This window comes from Saimiri boliviensis, chromosome 1 (genome assembly GCF_048565385.1).
Source record: "Saimiri boliviensis isolate mSaiBol1 chromosome 1, mSaiBol1.pri, whole genome shotgun sequence".
Lineage (NCBI taxonomy): Eukaryota > Metazoa > Chordata > Mammalia > Primates > Cebidae > Saimiri > Saimiri boliviensis.
Window position 1 is genome coordinate 195,151,393 of NC_133449.1, and position 24,687 is coordinate 195,176,079.

General features: G+C 36.1%; 1 protein-coding gene across 4 annotated transcripts in view; it reads left to right on the plus strand.

The window, feature by feature from the left end:
- TRIM36 (tripartite motif containing 36) overlaps positions 1 to 20,137 on the plus strand; it is a 56,278-nt gene extending 36,141 nt beyond the window's left edge. For 2 of the 4 annotated variants that reach the window (XM_003920689.3, XM_074382500.1), the window contains exons 4-10: positions 847 to 993; positions 3,831 to 3,926; positions 6,543 to 6,796; positions 7,039 to 7,163; positions 11,452 to 11,742; positions 14,596 to 14,893; positions 17,956 to 20,135. In XM_003920689.3, coding sequence (XP_003920738.3) covers positions 847 to 993; positions 3,831 to 3,926; positions 6,543 to 6,796; positions 7,039 to 7,163; positions 11,452 to 11,742; positions 14,596 to 14,893; positions 17,956 to 18,310 — 1,566 coding nt within the window. In that variant the 3' untranslated portion in view covers positions 18,311 to 20,135. Of the gene's footprint in view, positions 1 to 846; positions 994 to 3,830; positions 3,927 to 6,542; positions 6,797 to 7,038; positions 7,164 to 11,451; positions 11,743 to 14,595; positions 14,894 to 17,955 lie in introns of all 4 variants that reach the window. The other 2 variants (XM_074382488.1, XM_074382496.1) reach the window with 2 other exon arrangements.
- The last annotated feature ends 4,550 nt before the right edge of the window (positions 20,138 to 24,687 follow it).

Sequence of the window (24,687 nt, forward strand, 5' to 3'; positions counted from 1 at the left end):
CTGGGTGATAGAGCAAGACTCAAATAAATAAATAAATGTCTGTAAATCATTAGACCAGTTACAGTTGCTTAAAATCTAATCTTTTAGAATCTTTTAACAACTTTTGGATTTTATTAACATACTGACTTAAAGGAATCTTCCCTTTCTATCAAATGAAAACAGTTATTTTACATAAAATTTTATGTTATTCATCAGATAGCTTTTAATCCTCTACTATGATAGTTTACAGAGTAAATAAAAAGGTAGACAAATCAGAAAAAGAGTTCCAAATTTGGTCAGTGCATTTGTAATTTGTAAAAGCAAACACATCTAGAAGCTTATGAAGTTTTCTGAGACTCTTAGTAATGGATTTCTGTTACTAAGGCCATGAGTCTCATAAATTGTTACGGTACTTCATTAAGAATAGTGACTATGATCGTTAAGAATTGCCTTTACTAAAAATACAAAAAAAGTTATCCAGGCATGGTGGCACACACCTGTCAGTGTGATCAGATGGCTTTTCTAACTTGGTTAAGTGTTGATTCCACTTGAATCTGATAGGAATGAAATGCTCACTTTCTTATCCAAAAGTTTTGGAGAAATAACATCTACATATTATGACGAGATATGGAGTATGCCCCTAGACAACATGTACATATTAATCATTTGAACCCTCAAATTGAGAGATAGTAATTCTGATAGAGAATTTTCATGTGATATATCAAGCATTTTTATTTCTTTTTACATTCATATTCACTTAAATGGCTTTATTTAGTGGTTTTATAAAGCAGATCTTTGTATATTGGTAGTTTGTCAGATTACTTGAAACCTAGATCCTTAATCACACTTTTACTCTTTACTCAATAGATTTTAATGTGCCCAGAACATGAAACAGAGAGAATAAACATGTACTGTGAATTATGTAGGAGGCCAGTTTGCCATCTCTGTAAGTTGGGTGGTAATCATTCCAACCACCGTGTAACCACTATGAGCAGTGCCTACAAAACCTTAAAGGTAGGACTTATTTTTGGAACAGAATTTCAATTCTTTGTAACTTTACATTATGCCTTTAACTTTTTCATTTACAAAATCATGGTGTGTTATGTGGTCTTTTTTCTACTAAAATGAGTTAAAGTGTTACTTAATGATCTACTACTATTAGGTGGTTAGTATTCCTGATCAGGAGTTCTTTGTAGTACTGATAAGACCTGGCATATATTGATACCTATGTTGTATTAGCTCTGAATTCTGAGGGAAGGGAAAAGGATGAAGGATACTTCGTCATGATCCCTAAATAAGCCCGATGTCTATTATAATGGATGTGTACATAGGAAAGACATACTTTGAAGGGTTGTGGCTTTTTAAGACATTTGGCTCTTAGAGTTAGTATTTTGTTCATTCTGGTAGACCCTTAGAAATACTTCCTTTCTGTTAGTTTTATTGATAATGTTTAAAACTTTCAAATTTGATAATCAGCAGCAAAGCAGGCAATGGTATGATACTGTTTTTTTGTTTTATTCTTTTTCCCTTTAAACAATATTTTTAAAAGAAATCATCTATGTACCTACTACCCATTTTCCTTCCTCTCTTTAACAGTATGTGTATGCATTTTTTGCCTCTATATAATTGCACATATGCAAACTATTTCATGTTGTGCATTTTATATTTGTGTTGTGCTCTATCTTCTCTGCACATATGGAATACATATAATTGTTTAATTGTTCTTGCCTACTAATTTTCTCATGTTTCACTAGTAGGTCAGTTTTGATTGATAATTTTTCTCATTAGTGTTTATATTTCTCTGCTACATTGCATGCCTGGTAGTTTTTGATTCGCTGCCAGGTATTGGACACTTTTGTATTCCTACAAATGCTATTTTCTTTGAATATGTGATTAAGTTACTTGGAAACTTTGGGGTCTTACTTTGTGAGGCAAGACAGAACAACATTTAGTTACTAAGGGCTAATTTTACCTAAGTATTGAAGTAAAAGCCTTTTATTACTCTTCTCAGTGTCCTGTGAATTTTGAGTGATTTTTTTCTTTTGGACTGGCTGGTGGGGAGCAGGCACTCTTCCCAGCCTTGTGTCAGCTCCTGGGTTTGTTTCCTCTGATGCTTTAGGGTGATTCTTTGCCTGGTCTTGGGCAGTTTCCTTACACACAAGAGTTGATGACAACTGCTGAATATGTAAGGGACACCGGTTTGTGCCTCTTTGGAGTTCTTTCTCTTTACAACAGTCTCTTCTTAGGTACATGCCTTACAAACTGTGGCCTCATTGGACTAAGTTGCATCTCTTCAGGGCTTTTCGTTAGCCCTCAGGAGACTCGGATATACGCAGTGTTTGAGAACCACCGATCCAGAGAAAAACTTCTGAGAAATTTTGGAGTCCCTGAGAAATTAGCCTCTGATTAGTTTCTAGAGAACTGGGGTCCTGATTTATCTAAAGGAGTTAGAGGTAGCCTTGTCTTTTTACATTTTAATTTTCAGTGCTTGTTTTCAGTGTTTGGTGCATATACTTTTTGGAGACCTGTGAATAAATGGGCATCCTGCTACTTGGTTCAAACTGATCTAGTCTTTAAAAAAAAAAAAAAACTGACTAGATTTGAGGGAACTATTATGACTGGAGCTGTCTCAGATAAAAGCTATTCTCAGATAAAAGTATAGTTGGCCAGATACTTTGAGCATTAAAACTCAGAGAGTGTGGTGCTTTTAGATCATGCTTCTGAATTCTGTCATCTATTCTTCTCTGGTCCTTACCTCTTTGACCCAATTAACTTATATTTTTCTATCTTGTTATAATTTAAGTTGCTATCATAGAACTAAGCCTTACTTTAATTTAAATGGCCAAATTTATCTCATTGCTAGTGTAGTTAAAAAAAGAGTACCACCACTTGCACCTAGTACTTCTGGTCTCTGCATGGGCCTGACAGGGATGGTATTAGAATTGTCATTTTACTTTCAACTTGGTGCTGAGAAGTACCTCTCAGCCTGTAGAATAGTGTTCAGTGTTTAATAGTGCCCTCTTCTAGACCACCAGTGATAACTGAGCCTGAAATGCCCGGATTGGCCTGTAAGGGCTACAGCTTGAGAGACGTTTTCTGGATGTTCTTATTTAGACTCCACATACATTTTTCTGTTATAATTTTTTTACCCTATGGTGTTTAAGGGCTTTTGTGTTTTATTTTTTGCATATTTCAGAGTAGGTTTTCTGGGCAAGACCAGGGATCTTACCAAAACCTATGATGGTATTTCTATGGGAAAGAAACTATACTTATTTCAGAATGTCTGCCTTACAGACAGATTATTTAGTGAGCTCTGGAAATTGCCTATTTTTGTAAAACTGTATTTTCCTTATTGTGTAACTAATAAGCTGTGATAGACTGTGAGTATTATTTTCGAAGGGTTTTTGTTGCTATTCCTATAGTGTATAGGGGGGTGTGTGTGTATGCACGTGGGTGTTGGCAAGAGAATTATAAAATCTGAAGACAAAACTATTTGAATTGCTACTCTTCAGTTTACTTAGAAGCCTTAGTAGTAGGAGCTCTAGGAATGATAATGAAACAATAAAAATGTAGTATTTTTATATTCAGAAGTTTTGACTAATTTAAGCATTATTACCCTTGTTCTCTTTTCCAACCTGATTGTCATCTTTCATACATCCTTTGGCCCTCTGTTCCTAAGGCCATTAACTGTTTACTCTGGGTTAATAATGATAATGGCCATAGTTGATTTTATTATCTGTTTATCAGAGGCCGTAGAAGAGGATGAGTCCTGTGTAATTAAAAAAAAAATTCTGCAAGGTCTTTGTTAAACTTCCGTTTTGTCCATTTGTATTATGAATATGTTTCAACAGGAAAAGCTTTCAAAGGATATTGATTACCTTATTGGTAAGGAAAGCCAGGTGAAGAGTCAGATTTCTGAACTAAATTTGTTAATGAAAGAAACAGAGGTAAGTGATTAACTTGCATATTTTAAGTTATTGTTATTTTATCTAGACATTCATTCATTTGTTCACAAAATCCTGAGAGTAATATATGTGCTGGGAATACAAAGTTGTATTAGATTTCACCCCTGCTTTTCTGGGGCTAAGGAAACAAATGTAAAAAATGTATTATAATGTTGTGCGATCACTTCTGTGATACAGCTAGTCATATTGGAACACGGAAAAATGATGAACTCTTTGTGTGGCAATTAACAAGATCTCAAAAGTATGTAATAGTAATGTAAGGGAAATGAAAGGTTTTACTTATTTTTATTAGGTTTAAAAAAATTAATAGATCACTTTTGGAAAATGCACCATATGTGACTTGGACCAGGTTTGTTTTAAATTTCAGGTATTCGTGAGTGTATATCTTATATGTTCCTCAAAAGATGTGTATTAGAATGTTTGTGGCTGCCTTGTTTGTTATTGTCATAAAGTAAGATCTACATAAATGCCCATTAACAGTAGAATATAAATAGCAATAAAAACGATCTGCAGCTGCACATCACAGTGTAGATTAATCTTGCAGTAATGTTGAAAGGAAGGTGCCAGATACAAAGGAATACATATTATCTGATTACATTTATAGAAAGTACCAAAAATGATGAGGAGGGGTAGATTAGTATCTGGAAAGCTTATATGGAAGCTTCTGGGATACTGGTAATATTCTTTTATCTAATCTGGCTTCTCTGTTGGATGCTGGTTACATTGAGTGCGTTTATAAAGATTCATTAGTCTTTATACTTACATGTATATTTTTCCATTTGTGTATTATGCTTTAATAAAAAATTGGAAAAGGAGGAGCATTTAAAAAATATAGTAAGAGGATTCGATTGGGTTATTTTAAAAGTCCAAATAGTCTTCATTGACTTTGTTGTACACTTGTTTTGCTTATCTGTTTGAAACAAAGTTGAGCCATTACTCCTGATCCTTTTTAGTAATTAAACATAAAGCATCCCAGCTAGTATGACGCTGTGGTTTGAAGAAATGTTTTTTCCGATATAGGGTGAAATCATCGAGAAAGCATGCGAATTACCACCATTACCAGCACTGCTTTTGTTTTTAATTTATTTTCCTGATCGTTGCTGATTGCATTCACCACCCTAAGTCACTCATTTTTCCATTCAGTTTAAAGTGGCGTTTTCTTTTTCGTATTTTTGTCAGATTAAATGGTAGACTCTTAGTTTGGCATAATCCCTCATCATAAGCAGATTATCACCTTAATAGGTTGCTTCAAGTGTTGCATCTTTGGTCATTTTATTAATAGCCTTGTTTGTTGGTCCTCTCAGTCCTGCTGCTCTTCACTTCTGAAGTAAAGACCCAGAGTCTGTTTTGGGGTTTGTCATCAATAGGTTCGAAGTTGATGAACTTATATATTAAGTATTCATGTAGACACTGATTCCTTGGGATCCTGGGGACATTATTGAGTTGTTTTGTATCATTTGCCTAAGCTGTATCTGTAGGCTTATTAGAATCTTTATTTACGCTACATAACTTGCCTCCATCCTTGACTTTTACTCAGTGATGATGGTGATGCTGTCTTTTTTATCTGTAATTATACTTAGCTGGAAAAAAATCTATATATAATGATATTTCTGAGTTTAATGTTGTGTCAGTGAAATACTATCAAAATGTCACTATCTTTTGCTCCTTTCCTTTTAAAAATATGTGGCTGTTGGGGTTAGGAAATAGGAAAAGATCTGGAAAAAATTTCCTTTTGTTATACGTGTTGGCTAGAAGCTATTAGAAAATGCATAGTACACTTCTGCCATATATTGTCAGCTTTTAAGAATGTTCTTGAAGACTTTTTCTGTTGGCTACCTAACCCAGGTGTGGGAAACCCAGACAAAGGACTTTACATTTGAAACCCCTCTGGTTCCCGGGTGGAGCGGGGAAACTCCTGCCTTTAAAACCATGCTCTTCACGGACTGGAAGAGTTCTTCAGTTTTTTTATCCCCTAATTTCAGAAAAGAAAAACAGAAGAAGAAGTGAAATGATTAGTATATGGTCACACAGCTACGTCAGGATTTAATTATTAAATTAATGTGAAGATACTTATATTTTTATATCTTAGTAAAGAATGTAATTATTTTAGTTTTGTGGCCTAAAACTTATTTAAAAGTTGGAGTAGCGCTGAAAGGGTTAAGCATTTCTGAATTTGAAATGAATTCAAAACTCTGGAATTGTGTTTTTCTGTTTTTGGTTAAATCAGTTCATTTCTGCTTCAGATTTTTTTTATGTACCACTGAAACATTGTTATCTAATTGACTAAATTGTCTATTGCCAGACTTCGGAGATGAAAAGCTTAAAGAAGTACAATATTATAAAATTACAAAGTTAATCTGAATAAAAGTTGTCAATTGTTCTTTGCTAAGTATATTTGATGCCAAAATATTGTTCTGAAAATTTCAGAGTCAGATAATACTTTTTTTCTTTATACTATCTAGGTTGGTTTTATTGAATTTTGATAATTTTGTCATCACATAGAGGAAATGTAATTACGTAGAACTTTGTGGAAAGTTATTTAGATTTAGCGGATGCTTTGTTTTATCTTAGTGTAATGGATAAATTGGTTTTTCATAGTGTAATGGAGAGAGGGCTAAAGAAGAAGCAATTACACATTTTGAAAAGCTCTTTGAAATTCTGGAAGAGAGGAAATCATCTGTTTTGAAAGCAATTGAATCATCTAAGAAACTAAGACTAGACAAATTTCAGACTCAAATGGAAGAGTACCGGGGACTTCTAGAGAACAATGGACTTGTGGGATACGCTCAAGAGGTGCTAAAGGAGACGGATCAGTCTTGCTTTGTGCAGACAGCAAAGCAGCTCCACCTCAGGTATTCTTTTTTACTTCTAGCTTTAGAAACTCTTGAGTAATGTCATTAAATGCTGCTGTGTAGTCTCACGTTAGCTCTGAGTGGTTCCTAATACTGTGTTAATGTGAGGTACGTCTTGCTTCATTCTTAACTTGAATTTTGATTGAAGTGTGAGTTTTCTCTTGTTAATCATGTTACTGCAGATATTTAGTCTGATTTGCCATCTTAAATAATGATTTTTATGCAAAAATATCTGTCCTCAGAATACAGAAAGCCACAGAATCTTTGAAGAGCTTTAGACCTGCAGCTCAGACTTCTTTTGAAGACTATGTTGTTAATACTTCGAAACAAACAGAACTTCTTGGAGAATTGTCTTTTTTCTCTAGTGGTAAGTCTTAATGAAGGCAAAAACCTCATTCTTTTTGTCTGAATTTGTATTGTGTTGAAGAAAACACAAGTTCTCCTAAGTTTGACATTATAAAGCGGCATCTCACTTGCCCAGGACCACCGTAGCATCCTGAGATCATACCCTATTTATGTTTTTATAACTATGCTTTTATGCATAAAAACTATGTTCCATAAAACAATGTTTAAACATTGTATAAATAGCATTATACTGTGTGTATCCTTTTTGTAAATTTTCTTTTTAGATTAACAAATATTTGTTAATATAGGAAATTTTGGTTTAAAGCTATATTTTAGCTGTTTGCAGTATTTAATAATTAAATAAATCATTTTCCTACTAAGAGACTTTTTTCTTTTTCTTTTTTTTCTTTTATAAGCAACGCTGTATCGCACATCCTTGTCAGAATTTTGTTGGGCATGTGTATGTGAGTTTCTCAGACAGAAACCTACACATAGAATCTGCAGGCTGTTTACATTGCTATATTAGTTTGCTTGGGCTGCAGTAACAAAGTACCATAGACTGAGTGGCCTAAACAAATTCATTTTCTTATAGTTCTGGAGACTAGAAGTCAGGGATCAAGGTGATGGCACGGTTGGTTTCTTCTGAAGCCTCTCTTCTTGGTTGATAAATGGCTGTCTTCTCCCTGTGTCTTCACATGGTCCACCCTTTGTGTGTGTGTGTGATCTAATCTCTTCTTTTTTTATAAGGACACCAGTTATATTAGAGTAGGGCCCACTCTAATGACTTGATTTTAATTTAATTTTCTCTTTAAAGACCTATTTTGAAGCACGGTCACATTCTGAGGTGTGTACTGGGAGTTAGGACTTCAACTTGTGAATTTCTAGGGGTGAGAGGTGGGGTGTGGGGGACTGGGGGAGGATGTATTGCAGTCCATACCGCTTGCTTGTGTTTGTATTTTGCTACCCCCTAGCAGGGAGGTCTTCCTTGTCTTTTTTATTCTTTTTCATACCTAATTCCTCTCCCTAAGGTTTCTCTTCTAGTGATGGTGAACAATCACAATACTTACAAAGTAATTATAGTATACTTACTTTATAGGTACAGATTTGTAGATCTGTACATTAATAAAAGGAAATTTGTCTTGTTAAAAGTTTAAAACTCTGAAGGATTACTGTGACCTCCTTTTCAAATCTATACCTGAATCTGATACTTATTATGACTATCTTATCTTTTCAAATATTTATTTGTCATCACTTAAAATGCTGATTATATTTCATACACTATACTCTGTTTCCAAAACGTATATTTGAATAGTTTATATACATATTATACTATATATACATAGTATAATATGTGTGTATATATATATAAAAGTAAGCTTTTATATGTGTGTGTGTGTGTGTGTGTGTGTGTGTGTGTGTGTGTGTGTGTGTATAAGCTTACTTGAGAGTCCTAGGTCTTTCCTCCCTGTGAATCCCAAAATGGTTGCTGGAAAGGTGAGGTTGAGGGTGGGTAATCCTGGGTTATACCAGTGTATGGCAAGGATTCACTAAAATGGATGGATGAGAATGGGATAGTTGTCACCTAGCTTCTGGCTGATGGATCTTCCCCTCACTTTTTTTTTTTTTTTTTTTTGAGACGGAGTTTAGCTCTTGTAACCCAGGCTGGAGTGCAATGGCGCGATCTCGGCTCACCGCAACCTCCACCTCCTGGGTTCAGGCAATTCTCCTGCCTCAGCCTCCTGAGTAGCTGGGATTACAGGCATGCACCACCATGCCCAGCTAACTTTTTGTATTTTTAGTAGAGAAGGGGTTTCACCTTGTTGACCAGGATGGTCTCGATCTCTTGACCTCGTTATCCACCCGCCTCGGCCTCCCAAAGTGCTGGGATTACAGGCATGAGCCACCGCGCCCGGCCTTCCCCTCACTTTTTTGCTACTTATATTCTTTTTAGTAAGCTATGTTTCAAAAAAAAGACAGAGAAAGGGTATGGGGTAGGGGGGCATACTATTTGTGTTATTTTCTAACTTTTTTTAAAAATTTTAAAATTATTTGGGATAACTTTCCAGATCTCCTTATGGCTGTGTAACATTCAGTTGTATAAATGCAGCATACACAGACATGCTTACACCTTGGGGAATAAAGAGAGGAGAAGACTTCTGCTTCTTATTTCTTGTCCTTCTCTGTGATTTGACATAAATATGTGTGTGTAGCTTTTATAGCTTGTTGTTCTTACCATATGATTCCAGCAGTTAAGCTTGGGAGTTGCTCTATAGAAAGGACTATGCATATGCACAAACATTTAGCTTTTAATCGTTTTACTTTTAGTGAAAAACCAGAAACCCGTTTCCAAAAATAAACAGTTAAATGTTGATATATCCATGTAGTAATGTACCATTGGGGGGAAAACACTGGCAGGATCTATACAAAAAGGTTATAGTAATAACTTTTGAGTTACTTTTAATATCTTTTAGTATCTTTTAATATATGTTTTTAAGTTTCTGATTTTCTTACAAAAATATGTGTCATATTCAGAAAAATTAATTTGCTTTGCAACTCTACAGAATAAAATATGAATATGGAAAGAAGTGATATAATATTGATTGAGCGGCCCAGCACTTTGGGAGGTCAAGGCAGGCGGATCACAAGATCAGGAGATGGAGACCATCCTGGCTAACATGGTGAAACCCCATCTCTACTAAAAATACAAAAAAATTAGCCAGGCGTGGTGGCACCTGCCTGTCATCCCAGCTACTTGGGAGGCTGAGGCAGGAGAATCACTTGAACCTGGGAGGCAGAGGTTGCTGTGAGCCGAGATCATTCCACTGCACTCCAGTGGGCAGCAAAGAGAGACTCTCTCTCTCAAAAAAAAATATATTCATTGAGAGTTTGGTATTCTTACCAGACTTAGATTTTAAAATATTAAAATAATAGTTTGTAAGAGCTTCTGCACAGCAAAAGAAATAATCATTAGAGTGAACCAGCAAAAAAAATATATATATACAAGAAGAAAACAACCCGACCAAAAAGTGGGCGAAGGATATGAACAGAGACTTTTCAAAAGAAGACATTTATGTGGTCAATAAACATGAAAAAAAGCTCACCATCACTGTTCATTAGAGGAATGCAAATCAAAACCACATTGAGATACCATCTCATGCCAGTTAGAATGGCAGATCATTTAAAAATCTGGAGACAGTAGATGCTGGAGAGAATGTGGAGAAATAGGAACACTTTACACTGTTGGTGGGAGTGTAAATTAGTTCAACCATTGCGGAAGACAGTGTGGTGATTCCTCAAGAATCTAGAAATAGAAATTCCATTTGACCCAGCAACATTACTGGGCATATACCCAAAGGATTATAAACTGTTCTGTTATAAAGACACATGCACATGTGTGTTCATTGTGGCACTGCTTATAATAGCAAAGACTTGGAACCAACCCAGATGGCCATCAATGATAGACTGGATGAAGAAAGTATGGCACATATACACCATGAAATACCATGCAGTCATAAAAAAAGATGAGTTCATGTCCTTTGCAAGGACATGGATGAAGATGGAAATCATTCTCAGCACACTGACACAAGGACAACCAAACACTATATGATCTCACTCATGAGTGGGTGTTGAACAATGAGATCACATGGACATGGGGAGGGGAACATCACACACTGGGGTCTGTTGGTGGGTAGAGGGGGCTAGGGGAGGGATAGCAGGGGTGGTGAGGTTGAGGAGGGATAACATTAGGAGAAATACCTAATGTAGGTGATGGGGGGATGGAGGCAGCAAACCACCATGACTTGTATATCTATGTAACAAACCTGCAAGATCTGCACGTATACCCCAGAACTTAAAGTAAAATAAAAAAAATAAAATAATAGTTTGCTTATGGGAGGACATAGATAAAAAATGTCAAGTCCTGGGTTGTTGTTCAGTAGGTAGAAGGCATGTGGCTAAAAAAAATTTACTTCTGGGTTTTGAGTCAGTTTTTGTCTTTTTCTTTCTTTTTTTTTTGTTTTTTTTTTTGCTTTTTTTTTAGTTGTTTTTTTTTTTGTTGTTTTTTTTTTTTTTTTTTTTTTTTAGTTTTTGTCTTTTTCATTCTTCTTTCACTTACAAATATAAATATACCTTTTATATATAAAATATATGAAAATATTTAATACATTTAAGTTTTGTGTATTATAAATTTAGAAAATTATTGGACAGTATAGAAATCATTAAATATTGCTTATATATCATTTTTATGGAGGAAAAGCAGGTTTTAAAATATCAATATTTTAACATTGTTTTCTATTTCATAATTCTTTCAGGCATAGATGTGCCAGAGATCAATGAGGAACAGAGCAAAGTTTATAATAATGCGTTAATAAATTGGCACCATCCAGAAAAGGATAAAGCTGATAGCTATGTTCTTGAATATCGGAAGATCAACAGAGATGATGAAATGTTGTCATGGAATGAGGTTGAAGTGTGTGGAACAAGTAAAATAATTCAAGACCTGGAAAACAGTAGTACCTATGCTTTCAGAGTAAGAGCTTACAAGGGTTCAATCTGCAGTCCTTGCAGCAGAGAATTAATTCTTCATACTCCTCCAGCTCCAGGTATGGTGAATATTAGGAATAAAAAAATCATAGAGTCGCAAGAGACCTTGATAAAGTAGACTAGACAATATCTCCATGTAGACCTGCATTGAAACCAGCTCTTCTTTTTAAGACTCCGGAGAAGTAGCTTCTATTCCAGCTGGGATTTGGAAATTAACTGAATACTTGAATTTTTACCTTCTGGGCTGAGAACAGGATTAGGTTTTAACTGATGTCAGATAGAGAAAAACATGGAAGAAATTTGGGTGAGCAGCACTGTTAAGTTGGGATTAAAATAGCATAAACGCTACCTTAAAAGTTTTAAGTACATAATTCTATAGTTTTGGTTAGTTTATGGAAATCTGTAAAACACAGGATCTAGGTAAGTGTTTTTTTAAAAAATTATTGATATAATATCCTAAAATATAATTTTGATTTAATCTAATTCTAATTTGTCTGGATTTTTTAAAATTTAACTTGGCAATTCCCAGCTAACAGGAATGGAAGCCATTTATTAGAACTACATGAATAGCTTTTCCTCCTGTGCTAAAAGCTCCTCATGCCCAGTCACCGTTCCCTCCCTTTCCAAGTAAAAAATCCACTGATACTACATATAGAACACCGAAAGATTTTTATAGGGTGAGAAGGACTTAAAAGTTTTGCTGATGCTCACTGTGATGTGTCCATGAACAAGGGATATTTAGAAGCAAAGTTGTGCTCAGCCTGGTTAGGAGGAAAATGTTTTCCCCTTTCAGTTTCTGCCTTAGACATACTTTTAATTGTATTTTAGATCCACTGCTCCCTGCCTCTTTTTAGTGGCTTATATACCCATATTTTCTGCACTCTGACTTTTCCTTTTCTGTTCAAAATAGAAAAGCACAATTTGTTTTTCATGCCCATTGTGGCTTTAAAAAAATTGGAATACAGACATACAAAGTTGGCTAAAATTGTATTTCTTGAATTTTAATAAAATCCAATAGAGTTTTGGTATAAATTTGCAAGTATTAAGTAAATATTTTATGGTTTATGCTATTTCCGTTTCCTTTTCTAGTCTTTTTGACTGAAAATGGAGGAAAAACAAACCTGGACAGAATGCTGTTTTCAATCACGTAGCGGAAGGGGGAAGGAGGAGAGGAAGAGCGAAGGGTTGTCTTCTTTTTCTGAGAGAAGATACATGACTAGAGTGACCTTTTAAATTTATTGTGCAAACTGGGAGACTTGAGATTGAGAGGAAGTACAAATAGTCATGCCCGGAAAATAGGCATTAATGGAAGAATAGTCGGCTCACATGTGGTTAATGGCTGTAGTTTGCTAGCAGTCTCTTTTTGGAAGTGGAGTCTGGCTCTGTCACCCAGGCTGGAGTGCAGTGGCATCATCTCAGCTCACTGCAACCTCTGTCTCCTGGGTTCAAGCAATTATCCTACCTTAGCCTCCTGAGTAGTAGCTGGGATTACGTATGTGAGCCAGCATGCCTGGCTAATTTTTGTATTTTTAGTAGAGCCAGTTTTCACCGTGTTGACCAGGCTGGTCTCAAACTCCTGACCTCAAGTGATGTGCTCACCTCAGCCTCCCAAAGTGCTGAAATTATAGGCGTAAGCCACCATGACCAGCTGCTAACAGCCTGTTAAAAAAAAAAAAAGAAAGAAAAAAAACCATGCATATATAAAATATATAGTGTGTGTGTGGGAGAGAGAGGGAGAGGGAGAGAGGTGGCTCTCACTGTGTTGCCTAGGCCAGCCTCAAACTCCTGCCTTCCATGTAGCTAGGGCTAAAGGTGTACACTACCATGCCTGGAGGTCATTTATAAAATTGTGAAGTAAAGATAAAATTTATCATCTTAACAAACAGTTTTTAAGTATACAGCTCATTGGCATTAAGTACATTTACAGTATTGTTCAATTATCACCACTTGTATCTCCTTGACTTTCATTATTCTAAACTGAAGCTCTGTACCCATTAAACAGTTAACTCCATTCTGCCTCTCCCCAGAGACTGGTAACCTTGATTCCAATTTCTGTCTCTATCAATGTGCCTATTCTAGGTATCTTATATAACTGGAATAGTGCAATATCTGTCCTTTTACCTCTGGCTTATTTCAAGATTTATCCATGCTGTAGCATCTGAATGTCTTTCCTTTTTAAGACTGAATAATTTTCCATTGTATGTATTTACATTTTCATCTTTGGATAGACTTTTGGGTTGTTTCACCATTGGCCAGCAGCCAATTTCATGCTTAATATATTTGAGTTGTATAGACTTATGGGAGTGGTGTTATCTTCATTCTGTAGATGAAGAAATTAAATATTTGAATCAAACTCTAGTTAAATGCATGAGCAGGGAGGGATTCAAACCCAGGTCTCTCTCAACCCCAAAGCTGTGTTTTTGTTTTGTTTTAATACACTGTCCCATGTTTCTTATGTCTGCCATGTTGGTTGAAAAAGAAAAAGCTTTATATCTAAACCTAAAATATCCCAAATTAACAAAACTTACAATAAGAAAATATAGAGATATTTATGAAAATATACAAGTCTTTATTATCTTTAATAAAGAAAAAAGAACAAATTCAATAGTGTGAAATACCTATGATAGATTTGCTATTTCTATTCCAAAGAGCTATATTTATAAATTTCACATATATTTAAAATGTTTTCATCTGCTTTTTGAGATTTCTGAAGATTTTTAGGTATAGAAAATATACTGGGTAAGATATATTGCCAAGTTGGGTTTTGGTTTGTTATAGTTGTCTGGGGTAGTGTGACACCACCTTCCCTCTTCCTGCCTCTTTTCAGTAATTTCTGTAAGAAAACCTATCAGATTTAACAAGTTACAACAATGATCATTTTTAGACTGATACTAATTTTAAGCTCTATTTAGTTTTCAGCTTCCTCTTTGATGAAAAATGTGGCTATAATAATGAACACCTCCTGCTGAACTTGAAGAGAGACCGTGTAGAGAGTAGAGCTGGATATAATCTTCTGCTTGCTGCAGAACGCATCCAAGTGGGTTATTACACAAGCTTAGACTACATCATTGGAGACACTGGCATTACAAAAGGAAAACACTTCTGGGCCTTCCGCGTGGAACCGTATTCATACCTGGTAAAAGTGGGAGTTGCTTCTAGCGATAAACTACAAGAGTGGCTCCGTTCTCCTCGGGATGCAGTTAGTCCAAGGTAGGTTTTTGTATTGATCTAGAACTTGGTCATTGTTTTTAAAGGTAAGCCTGAAAATAGATTTGGCTCTATTACATTTGGAGTATATACTTCTTATTTCTTAAATTCAAGTATTTTGGCTGCAGCTTGATTGAGAAAAGGAGTCAGGTGTTTTTGTAATCACACATTTAATGAAGAGAGTTAGCAGTTACTTTTTAATGTCATGAGAAAATAAATCTGTTTTGGATATCTCTTGATGATGATACAGCTTCACAGTTTTAACTTTTGAAAGTCTTTACATGTTACCTAAATTATGTGATAAAAATTACCCATATCTGTAACACAATGCCTCTAATTGTTATATTTCACAATTAAGTTGTTCTTTTCTTACGGGACACAGTTTCTTTAAACTTTCCCATAAGTCCTTTTCATAATTGGGTCATAGTAGACATATTTCCAACAACAAAGACTTCGAATTTGTTAAGAGATTGACTAATGAAGATTGTACAGTTTATTTCTTTTAAGTGGAGTAAGGTCAACTAGCTTTGAAAAATAATTTTTGACCACTTACGTGAACAGTATCCCAAATTAATCAGAATGATAGGAAAAGCTTTTTGCAGAAAGATGAGAAATTTATAGAAAGCTGAAAATTGTAACAGTAAAAGATAGTGGCATGTCCACTTGATAGAATATTAGTATTAATGTTTAAAAAGTTCATAACATGAGAGATACTAGAAATGAAGAAACCTAATAAACATTGTTGATGCAGTATTATCCAAAATATATGAAAAGCAACATATGCATATTGAAAAAAGTGGGGAATATGTATCAAAATTTTCTGTAAGTTTTTATTGTTTTATGATAAAGGTGAAAAAGCATCATAATCTTTGTTTGCTTCATAGATCCATGTAAGAAATCCCAAACAGGAAATAGAGTTCTTAGGAGGAGAATTAAACATGCTTTTTTCTCTTGCATTGTTTTACAGTGCTCATTTATTTTACTTAGCCTGGTCATTCCTTGGATTAGGGCACACATCTTGTTTTTGTATTTCCTTATACAGCTGTGTGTGAGCTTAGCAACAGGAATATGTTCTGAGAAATGTATTGCTAGGCGATTTCATTGTTGCAAGGACATCATAGAATGTTCTTTTTTTTGAGACGGAGTCTTGCTCTGTCGCCAGGCTGGAGTGCAGTGGCGCAATCTCAGCTCACTGCAACCTCTGCCTCCTGGGTTCAAGCGATTCTTCTGCCTCAGCCTCCTGAGTAGCTGGGACCACAGGTGTGTGCCACCATGCCTGGCTAATTTTTGTATTTTTAGTAGAGACAGGGTTTCACCAATGTTGGCCAGGATGGTCTTGATCTCTTGACCTCGTGATCTGCCCACCTCGGCCTCCCAAAGTGCTGGGATTATAGGCATGAGTCACCATGCCCGGCCATAGAGTGTTCTTACACAGACTTAGGTGGAATAGTCTGCTACACACTTAGGCTATATTGAATTGTCTTTTGGTCCTAGAATACAAACCTGAAGAGCATGTACTGTAATGAATACTGTAGGCAATTTTAATGTAACAGTATTTGTGTATCTAAACATAGAAAAGGTATAATAAAAATATGTGATAAAAGATGAATTGTATACTTTTATAGGGCACTTACCATGAATGGCACTTGCAGGAATTTGAAGGCCTAGGACATTGCTGTACACTACCATAAACTTTATAAACACGCTGTACACTTAGGGTACACTAAGTTTATTTAAACATATTTTAAAATAAATTTACTTTAGCTTTACTTTATAAACTTTGAATTTTTTAAAAAAACTTTTTAACTCTTTTTTAAGAACACTTAGTTCAAAACACAAACACATTGTACATCTATTAAAAAACTGTTTTATACCCTTATTCTGTAAGTTTTTTTCTTTTAATTTTTTTAACTTTTTGAGCTTTTTGTTAAAATGAAGACAAACACAATAGCCCATCTAGGGTCAAGATAATCTATATCACTGTCTTCCACTTCCACGTCTTGCCCCACTGGAAGGTCTTCAAGGGCAGTAACATGCATAGAGCTGTCATTTCCTAGGATAACAATGCTACCTTCTGGAAAGCCTCCTAAAGGGCCTGCCTAAAGCTGTTGTACAGTTAAAATTTTTTTAAATAAGTAGAAGGAGTAAATCTATAATAATAAAAACATTGTATAATAAATACATAAGCCAGTAACAGTCACTTATTATCAAGTATTACATAATGTGCGTAATTGTGTGTAATTGTCCTTTTATACACTGGCAGCACAGGTTTGTTACACCAGTATCACCACAAACATGTAACAGGTAGCCTTACAGTGGCTACCACATCAATAAGCAGTAGTAATTATTTATTTGAGACAGTGCCTCGCTTTGTCACCGGGACTGGAGAGCAGTGGCGCAATCTCAGTCCACTGCAACCTCCGCTTCCTGGGTTCAAGTGATTCTTGTGTTTCCGCCTCCCAAGTAGCTGGGACTACAGGTTTGCACCACTATGCCTGGCTGATTTTTGTATTTTTAGTAGAGACAGGGTTTTGCCATGTTGGCCGGGTTGGTCTTGAACTCCTGGCCTCAAGTGGTCCACCTGCCTTAGCCTCCCAAAGTGCTGGGATTACAGGCATGAGCCACTGTGTCTGGCCAAAATATTTTAGTTTCATCATAATCTTATGGAACCACTGTTGTATATGAGGTCTGTTGTTAACTGAATTGTTATGTGGTGCATGACTGTATATGATTGTGTGCTATAAAAATGTTAATGTTTGACCAGTTCCTTCACTGCCTGCTCCCTCACTCTTTGGAAGGCCAAAATTATCAATGATTTTCTAGGGTTACCCTTGTGTATGTAACTAAGCAAAAACAGTGTTTAATGATGGAATTTGGGGCTGAGTCTATGGTATAATTATAAATGGCATTGTGTTACTTTTATGTTTTTGATTTCATTTTAATAGAAAGCTTTTGGTGTAAAGATCATTTTAACTTTACATCAGTACATATTATCCTGTGAAAATATTTTGAACATACTTAGACCTGTGGTTGAAGATACAGATGCTTTGTATATTATGTTTCAGATATGAGCAGGACAGTGGGCATGACAGTGGAAGTGAGGATGCCTGTTTTGATTCTTCACAACCCTTTACCTTAGTTACTATAGGCATGAAGAAATTTTTTATACCCAAGTCACCTACTTCTTCTAATGATCCTGAAAATAGAGTTCTTCCTATGCCAACAAGCATTGGGATTTTCCTTGACTATGATAAAGGAAAAGTAAGTTTCTATGATATGGATCACATGAAATGCCTTTATGAGCGCCAAGTGGACTGTTCACATACACTGTATCCAGCATTTGCCTTAATGGGCAGTGGAGGAATTCAGCTTGAAGAGCCCATCACAGCAAAATATCTGGAATACCAAGAGAACATGTAGTTGAAACATCTGATGTGACTCAGCATAAAAACTGTGAGCAAAGCAATGCCTTAGCGTTAACCTTTGTTACTAATTACATATCGCTGAGTGATCTGTCACCACACTTGTGTTTGTGTATGATTCATCTTGAAATACAGAAAACCTAAACAGCCTGTGTCTTTCATGTCGTTGTTCTGCCTTTCACAAATGATGAAGTGAAGACGTTCTTTCCAAGTTAATACTGAAATGGTTAACTTTGCAACTGGATTGTCTTTTTCTTTATGCACAGTATATCTAATTTATTTATGTCAGCTGGTGTTGCTGACACTATCCTTATGGGGGGATACAAAAGTATTTATTATGCTTCTCTTGTGTTTCATTTTTTTTAATATCATGTTTATGTCCTAAGAGAAGATATTTTATAAATGCCTTATGGATAGGAATTAGTATTAAGCAGTGTGTCTTGCATTTCTTTTTAATAGGAAAACAAAGTTCTAGATAGATAAAAAGAAAAACGCCAAAAAATTGTAGTATACTTAAGTGGAAAATTATGTATTTTAAAGTGTGTGACTATTAAAAGTATATTGCCTGGAAAAGGAATACTACTGTTTTGTTAACATCACAGACTGTATTGTTAAGGACATTTTTAAGAGCCTGCTTAGCTATAACACTAATTTACCGGCATGAGTAGTAAGCATGGTTTCTTTTGCAGAAGACACAAAGTTCTCAGCTAACACATTAAACTTCTCACTTTATATCCTTTTTTTCAGAGAAATTTATCTTTAATTTTTCTTATTCTGTAAAAATATTTGTTCTATGTTGAATAATTATTTTTCAGATTATATTGGTAAAGATGGACTGGTATTAAAGTCATGTTTATTATTTTACCCCCTTATCGTGTTTTGTGCTTTTCAGTGTTGGCACAATTATTACCTGTCAGGTTTTCCTGGTTTACATTTACCTGTTTGAAAAGTTTATTATATATTTTAGTAGCATTACATATAAATTTTTATAACATTGTTCACTTGTGTAGCATTTTCTGTTTTTCACTGCTAATACGCATTTCTAATACCAGCCAGTAAAAATGCAAATTTACTTAGAAATGATAACTAAGATCACAATGACTGTGTACCCTTTAAAATATCTTTTAATTCGAGGAATTATATTCTATCTAAACTGTATGTCTTGTTTTTGAAAGGCGTTCTTTCAGGTAGGTGGTTTTTATTTAAACTACTCATTTTTTGGAAGTTAAAATGTTAAGAAACTACTGTTATGCATTGTAGCAGTAATAATTGATGGAAATCATTTGTGGAATGCTTTTGACATGTTTTAACAGAGTAACCAAAACTTTTAGGCCTGTTTTTCTGTTGTTGTTTGTTTCTTTCTGTTTTTGTTTCTTGTTGTTATATTTTTAATGGAAATCCGTTACTCAGGCTGGTAGCATTAAATTAGCTTTTTACCCTCAACTCAAGTAGAAAATATCATGAAGAATTTCATTGTTTAGCAGGCTGTTACTTTCCCATATATGAATAGCACTTTATGATGTAGGCTAAACTAAGCAAATAATGCTGTGTTATGTGTATCATTGTGCAATAAAGCTGCGAAAGTCACATTTGTGGTTAAGTTTGATACTCAAGCCTTGTACAAGCACATATCATGTAGACATTTTTAAATAAGAAGCTTTAACAGGAATAGGATAGCCGTTTCAAACATTGTAAAATTGTAAATAAATTGTTTAAGCTGTGTTTCTTTCATTTTTAATAAAAAATTAAAAAGAATTCAAGTGTAATTATTCAAATCTGCATTCCAGGAATTTTTGCTATGTTTACATGAAAAGTTGAAACAAATTGTTTATGCAGAGATGATTAGCTGTACATATTAGCTCAGAGCTAAAAATTTATATAAAATCATTTTGAACATTTATTAGCTTAATTTCTTTGGAAGTGATTATTAGAAAAGCTTAACATAAAACTTCAACTGTTTCATATATTGTTTAATATTTTTTCTCTGATTTATAATAGATCAGGTTTTGACCAGATGAGTGGTCCTTTAGTTCACATTCATACTCTTTGACTCATAGGTCCACAGGCTGTACAGGAAGCCTGTTTGGGAGACCTCAGGGAACTTACAATCATGGCAGAAGAGTGAAGAGGAAGCAAGCATCTTCACATGGGAGCAGTAGAGAGAGAGCAAAGTGGGGAAGTGCTACACACTTTTAAACAACCAGATCTTGTGGTAATTCACTGTCTGGAGAACAGCATGGGGGAAATCACCCACCATGATCCAATCACCTCCCACCAGGTCCCTCCAGCAACACTGGGGATTACAATTCAACATGAGATTTCAGTGGGCACACGGAGCCACATCATATGAGATTCTTTCATCTAGTAATAAACGTTTAAATTCTGTGTCTTTTGTGGCTTGATGTGGGTAAACCCCCATATAGGCACCGAGCAAGGAGAGCTAAGCAAAACCCTGGCACAATTAAGGCCTGAAGAATATCTCAGTTTATAGTGTTACTACTCAGTTATTTCCTTTTATATAATCCTCTATGTATAATCATATATTAGTTTATAGAATTAGGGCTTGAAGATTATCTCAGTTTATAATGTTACTAAGTTATTGCCCTTTATATAACCCTCTCTATATAATCATATATTAGTTCATAGTATGAGTGCCTAAAGAATATTTACCTACACACACACACACATATATATTTACACACACACATATAATTATATCAAGTTCATAATCGGAGGAATGCCTAGAGTAGACACAGTACAGAGCATGAATTAAGAAGCAGCTTATAATCAGAGGAATGCCTAGAGCAGAGACTGCAGAGCATAATTTGAGGGAAAAACAGTTATTCCAGGCCAAGATTCCATGGCACAGGCTGCAGCATTCAGTATCGTAAGGATACCCGCTGTATGGCAGGCTTGGGGCAAGAGCCCCTCCTCCTGATAAAGGAGTTGTAGGACCTTGCTCCAGTTTTTGTGGAAGGCTGCCCTCAGACTGGCAATCGCACCTTGGTGACTGAACTTTATCAGCTCTTGTTACTGTGCTGCTCGAAAAGCATCTTCCTATAGAACTCATTGGAAGCTGCCAGCAGGTGGCGGTAACCCTGTCAGCTCTGTCACTACTGTGTGACTTAAAGCATCCCCCCATAAATCTTCTCTAAGAAGTAGTTTGCTCATAGATAGAGGTATTGCACACTCCACCCTCTTCACTGCACATGGCCCACCTCCATGCCTCGGTGACCTAATGGGGGTGGACACCTTACTGCACACGGCCCACTTCCTTGCCTTGATGACCTAATGGGAATGGACCCCTTGCTGCGCACTGTCCACCTCCTAGCCTAGGTGACCTAATAGGGGTGGACCCCTTGTTTTATTGCTCATGACCCTATCACTATCCTTAAAGATGATTTCACTCACTGCCCTGCCCCCTAACCTATACACAAATACTCATGCTTCTGGACATTCAGGGCCTCGCCTGACTCTGCTTATAGGTGGTGTGGACCCCTTGAGCCTAGCTGCATTTTCCTTGTAGTTCTGTGTCCTGTCTCTTTATTTTTCGGATCCTGCGCCTCAGCCCTACAGCTTGATAGCTCATTTTTAGCACCGAGTAATATTCCATGGGTACCGGCTTATCCATTCACTTACTGAAGGACATTTTGGTTGCTTCTGGGTTTTGACAATTATAAATAAAGCTGCTGGAAACATTCATATTCATGTTTTTGTGTGGATGTGAGTTTTCCACTCCTTTGGATACAGTACCAAGGAGCTCAGCTGGTGGATTGTATGGTATTTGTTTTTTTCCAAATCGTCTTCCAAAGTGGCTGTACCATTTTGTGTTTCCTTTTTGGGCTTTTCATTTGCTTGCTATTTCTATTAAAGATTGAAACGCTGAATGCTTATTAAAAGGTTTGTGTGTAAGTAGGGCTTATTGACTGTTGGACTTCACCATGGCATCATCAAAAGATGAATGGTTTTTGTTGGATCCTCCCTGTAAGTCAGTGTCTGCAGGTCTTATCTCTGGAGATACTATTTTCTCTAAAGGAAGATCCTCCAATCTTCTGTCTATATAGTGGCCTCAGAAGTTTGGGAACTAGACTGGTGTTTCTTCATTCAGTTAGTAAACTTATTCTCCTTATCTCCTCTATGTACTCAGTGTCCCTGAATGAGGAACTTCTTCAGTTTTCTTTATAAACTCCACCTCCTGTCTTGTTTGGAAGTTGGTGGTGGTGATAGTAAAGAGTCAGGTGGAGAGGAGAGGTGGGAGAGAGGGTAATCACCTGATAATGTAGGTAGGTGGAGCTGGGAAACTGGTGGAGCAGGATTTAACTGCTCCTTATCAAACTGTCTCTGTTGGCTCTATTTTCAGAATATATCCAAAGTTTAACTTCTCCCACCTCTGATGGGAGAACATTCCAATCTGATCATTCTAATAGCTTCCTAAGAGGTCTCCTTTCTTCCCTGTATTAGCTGTGTAGCTACGTTCTGTTAACAGACTCTGAAACCTGTGTATACAACAAAAATGTATTTCTTACTCTCACAAAATCTAGTGTAGATCAGTAAAGCCTGCCCCCACCTGCAGGGAAGAGAACCAGGCTCCCTACATTTTGCAACAGCACCTTAGCACATGGTTTCTAAAGTTATGACAACAGAAAAAGTGCAGAGGAATCCCAATAGCTGTTAATACCTATTAATGCCTCCGCACATCTTTTCTATCCATGTTTCACTGGCTAAGACTAATCACCTGAGGCTAACTCACAGGCATTGGAATGTTACCTTGTGAGTACCCAGAAAAGAAGTAGGTATGGTTGAACACTAACAATTGCTACCTCAAGCCCTTCCACTATTTCCATTTTCAATTTGAAAGCCAGAATGACCCTTCTGTAAGTATGTAAGTCACCTGGTATCACCCCTGCTATTATAGATATCCACATAATCCTTCATAACTTCTATGGTTTTTTAGCTGTCACTTTATCAATGAGAACCATCTACTTTTTTTGTTTTGAAACAGAGTCTGACTCTGTCACCCAGGCTGGAGTGCAGTGGTGCGATCTCAGCTAACCGCAACCTCCACCTCCCTGGCTCAAGTGATTCTCCTGCCTTAGCCTCCCGAGTAGCTGGGACTAGCATCTGCCGGCCACCATGCGCAGCTAATATTTGTATATTTAGTAGAGACGGGGGTTTCACTATGTTGGCCAGGCTGGTCTTGAACTCCTGACCTCAAGTTATCCACCCGTCTTGGCATTACAGGTGTGAGCCACACATCCGGCGCTAACTACTGTATTTACACCTCCCTGCCACCAATATACTCTCCTTTTCCTGCTTTGTTTTCCATAGGACTTCTGTATTTCACTGTTGTCTGCATCCTCTAAAATGTAAGCTCCACAACAGCAGGATTTTTACCTAGTTTTTAATCACTGCTGGATCCCAGCATCTTGAATCTCCCTTGGTTACCAGCCTGTCACTTACCTCTGTCTTTGGTTGGTGCTTGAGTACCTTCAGTCCCTAAGCCTGACAGAGGATCTGCGTTGGTAAAATGACTTGCTTTTCCTGAGTTTCTCCCTCTGCAAGCGTTTGGATTTGACTTTTCTTCACGAAGTCTTTCACCATTCCCCCATATGCACTCCTTTCACTGTAGTTTACTGTTATCGATGTCTCCTACTGGTAGCTGGAGTTTACTTTCAGTTTATTGTTCAATTTGTTTTAAGATTATTTCCAAGAGGAAGAAAAAGTTGGATAGAATTTTGCCATCTTGAAACTGAACAAAATATTTTTGGAATGATGATTTTAGCTAGAAGAAATGACATTTAATATGTATTCATTGGATTCACAATTCGTATCTTTTCTAGATAATCATTTTATAACACCCTAGGAAATAGTTCCTTGACTCTTCAAAAGCAACATCAATTTTTTTAAATAATGGATATAATTGAGGGTGTAGATGTTCCTTACGTTTGGCACACATATTTTCTTGGAAAATCAATTATAAAATGAACTTTTATTTGTGAAAATAAGTAAAATTGAAAAGCTGCTGAAACCACCCCAAACACTTTAAGCCTTGAGAAAGATGTGATTGTGAGCTGAGTCACATATGGTTGCAACTTCTGTTCTCAGATTACAGATTAACTTGCTTTCTTATTTTTCTTGTTCTGTACAATGACTAGAGAGAAATTATGTCAGTGACAAAAACTTCCTGCCTACTTAATGACATTGTTATAGATTAACTTCTCCTTTATTGTCCTTTGTTTAGACCAGATGACAGACATCTAGTGACTATTACACCGTCTGTAAAAAATGTTACACGTAGCCTTCCCAAAAAGAAACACTGCCTTTACCGAAATATTTCTATAACTTTGCACCAACTTTGTATAATGTAATAATCCT